Source organism: Galeopterus variegatus, unplaced genomic scaffold (assembly GCF_000696425.1).
Source record: "Galeopterus variegatus unplaced genomic scaffold, G_variegatus-3.0.2 Scaffold547, whole genome shotgun sequence".
Taxonomy (NCBI): domain Eukaryota; kingdom Metazoa; phylum Chordata; class Mammalia; order Dermoptera; family Cynocephalidae; genus Galeopterus; species Galeopterus variegatus.
The window spans coordinates 566571-569824 of NW_007726658.1; the positions used below are offsets into that span (position 1 = coordinate 566571).

The following is a 3254-nucleotide window of genomic DNA, read 5'->3' on the forward strand; positions in this document are numbered from 1 at the left end:
AGGGAAGGAGGGAGGGAGGGAGGGAGGGAGGGGGAGAGAGAGAGAGAGAGACGGGGGAGAGACAGGGAGAGAGAGAGAGACCAGTTACAGGAGGACTAAGAAACTATAGGGTCCTTGAAGCTTAGGCTAGGATGTCGTTCAACTTGAAGGAGGAAGCTCTACTATGTCAAAATCAGAAGACCCACAATTATATGGGAAAAATGGCTCATAGTTTGGGCCCAGAGGAGACTACTGGAAATAAAACCAAAGAGTTGGATTGTATAGTGATTTGAGGGGAAAAAAGGAAAGATTTTGGGGTAGCAATGTTGGTGGTGGTGCACTCAAACAATTGTAATACAAATGAGAAGGTGAATGAAATAGCATATGGTAGGGACAGTTGTAGTGAAGGGTGATTTTCCAAAGGGGATGACATGAGAAAACTCAAGCATGGATTAAAATTTAAGAAATGATTCCCAGTGAAAAGAAGGCTCATTTCAACTTGAGAAATCAGCCTCTGAATTTGTGAGGTCCTGAGGTTTATTGAAGAAACATAATATTAGACCAGTAGGTCCTGACATCCAATGGCCACCAAAATTGTCCACGGAGCTTTAAAAACAGACATAGATTTCTTGTCTTTACCATAGAATCAGAACCTCTTGATATGTAGGTGAAGGATGAGTGGGGGGAGTCTATAGTGCTAAAAAGCTCCTCTAATAAATCTAATGCAATGATCTATCCATTAGCATTCAGAAAATATTTTACTAGACCTGCTCCTATTTTCTGGTTAAGAGTCTCAATAGCAGATGTCATTAAGAGAAGAGCCTTAAAAACCGTTCTTTGATATCTGTCTCACTCCGCACATTTAAACAGCTCATGAAATTTATCCTTTTGTATAACACTTTCTTAGATTGATCAGATATCACATTCAGGGCATGAAAGCAAAAGGTGGTTCTTTGTGGCTGCTGTGGATTCTTTCCATTTTAACAGGTAAATTTTCCATCAAGGCTACTCTCAGTACATCGATTAGTGGTAAAGTCCATTTATTATCTCACAGAATTACTAAGTCTGTAGAATATTCTGTAGAGCGGGTGTTCTTTATCATAGATTAATTTGTTCTGTAACTTGTATAATTTTCCACTAGAGGATGTCATGGAAGTACTCCTGTCCATATCACACACATCAGTGGCTGCAAATAAAATGAGGCTTGGCATTTATTACTGTGGAATTGTAACAGGTTTATCCGGCACTACTTCATGCAATGCCATTTGCTCCAGTTTCCATTTGGGGACCTGATGAAATAATTTTGAGTGCCTTTCAGTAGTGATATCCCACCTGATAAATTTATCATTGACTGAGGGATCCACTTTCCATGCATGCATGTAACTACACTATTATCACTGAGCCCAGAGATCACTGACAGCAGTTACAGCTGGTGACTGTGGATGGAGCTATAATTTTATGGTCCAGTGTCTAAAGCTGAAAATGGAGCCAGCAAACTACAAATGCCAAACACATAATAAAGAAAAATGTTCCTTAGGAAATACTTGCCAATTTCTGAGAAATCAATTATTTCCTAACCTACACACCAACCTTTATGAATATAACAACCTAGGAAATTTATTATTTAAGCAGACAGTTCTGATAAAATGTGATGCTTTCCCTCTTTAGCAAGAGATATCTCTTTCATACTCTCCTGTGGCTTGCAGACCCACTCACCAGTGGTTATGTCCTTGGAACAACATTCATTTCTCAAACTCTTATAAACAAGGACTGTCACGCAAAATTCAGTGTTCTTAGAATGGGAGAGAACTGAGAATTCAGAGTACAATTGACTGTCTCCAAAATGCTTTCCTGTTTGGAAATTTTCTCACCTTGTTACACTTTTTCTCCTTCTTCTGTGAAACCAAGAAAGTGGTATTATCCATGAAGTTCAAGACTGGATCTATTGCCAAAGCCCCAGGGGAGAATGACTGCCCAAGAACACTCCCGGGGGATGGCTTTTGTGGCGGGGAAGCAGTGCTTCTCTCGTGCATCTTCAGTCAGTTGCCTATAGCACCAAACTGAACGTAAGTTAGGAGGACCCCCCGGGAGCGCCCGTCAGAACTGGCCAGATGGGGAGCAGCAGAGGACCAGAAGACTTAGGTCAGCTCCAAACTTTTAGAAGGACTTGCCAACTCTGGTCAGGCCTTTGGAAAGAAGGAAGTATTGAGGATCTTTGAGACTATTTCTCTGTGAAAATATAGGATGAAATTATGCTAACATTTAAATACCTTAAATAATTTAAAAATTATTCACCTTATTTAATTGAAAAAGGGAGCTCCAGTGGCACAATCGGATAGTGTGTGGTACTTCTATGATAATTAAAAAAGTCATTGTGCACATATTTTCTTCTAAAATGAATGTGCAGTAATTTCAATGAAAGATATAGGTTCAATATAGCTATGTTAGTGGTAGGAAAGATAATGGTAGAGAAAAATCTCCCCACTTCTGAAACAACTGTGTTTGCAACGAAGCATTAGTCACATGCACACTGGTTTAATTGACTGGACATTCTTTCATGCAGTGCTATTAACCAGAGTTCTTATTTGCATTTCCATTTAGTCATCTAATTTAGGGTATGTGATGGGCCTACTTGAAATCCTGGAAAACAGAGAGATTAAATAATAAAATTTGCATTACTCAGATCTATTGTAGGGTGGAAATGGAAACTGCTCACTCTGGGAGCCTTGACTGCATTAACGTTGGATCACTGGCTTGTTTTGGATGGAGCTTAGAAGGCGAGGTCTTCCTGCTCTCCTGAAGCAGCACTCCTCCAGACCAACACATGGTACACTTTATGCATCATGATCACACTGCAGAGAATAGACCTCCATATGGACCATCCGTATAGTCTGTGTGTCCTATATTGCAGGTGATCAAAACCCTGACAGCCAATAGGACTTATTTTCCAGAGGATAGATACTACTCCAGAACAGTAAATGACAAAGGAAGGCTTTAAAAACCAAATAAAATTGATCATTGTGAAAATCCCTCTTTGTATTTCTAAGACTATGTGAATTAAGATTCTGGAAGCAAGCAAAGTAATTCTCCTATACTATTTGTCAAGAAACTATGTCCTCAAAATTCCTCTCCTTATTTAGAAAAACACAACTACAAAAACTCACCCCAGAGTTTATGCACTTTGACACTTGTTGCTGATTGTACAAGATAACTGATCACTTGGAAATTGACAGGACTTACACTAAGCTCTTGGTCTTAGTTTTGATTTTAACAAG

General features: G+C 39.4%; 1 protein-coding gene across 1 annotated transcript in view; it reads right to left on the bottom strand.

Moving 5' to 3' along the window:
- LOC103588301 (sodium/calcium exchanger 1-like) overlaps window positions 1-2012 on the bottom strand; it is a 95288-nt gene extending 93276 nt beyond the window's left edge. The window contains exon 1 of the mRNA XM_008569954.1: window positions 1851-2012. Coding sequence (XP_008568176.1) covers window positions 1851-2012 — 162 coding nt within the window. The remainder of the gene's footprint in view (window positions 1-1850) is intronic.
- Between the last annotated feature and the right edge of the window lie 1242 nt (window positions 2013-3254).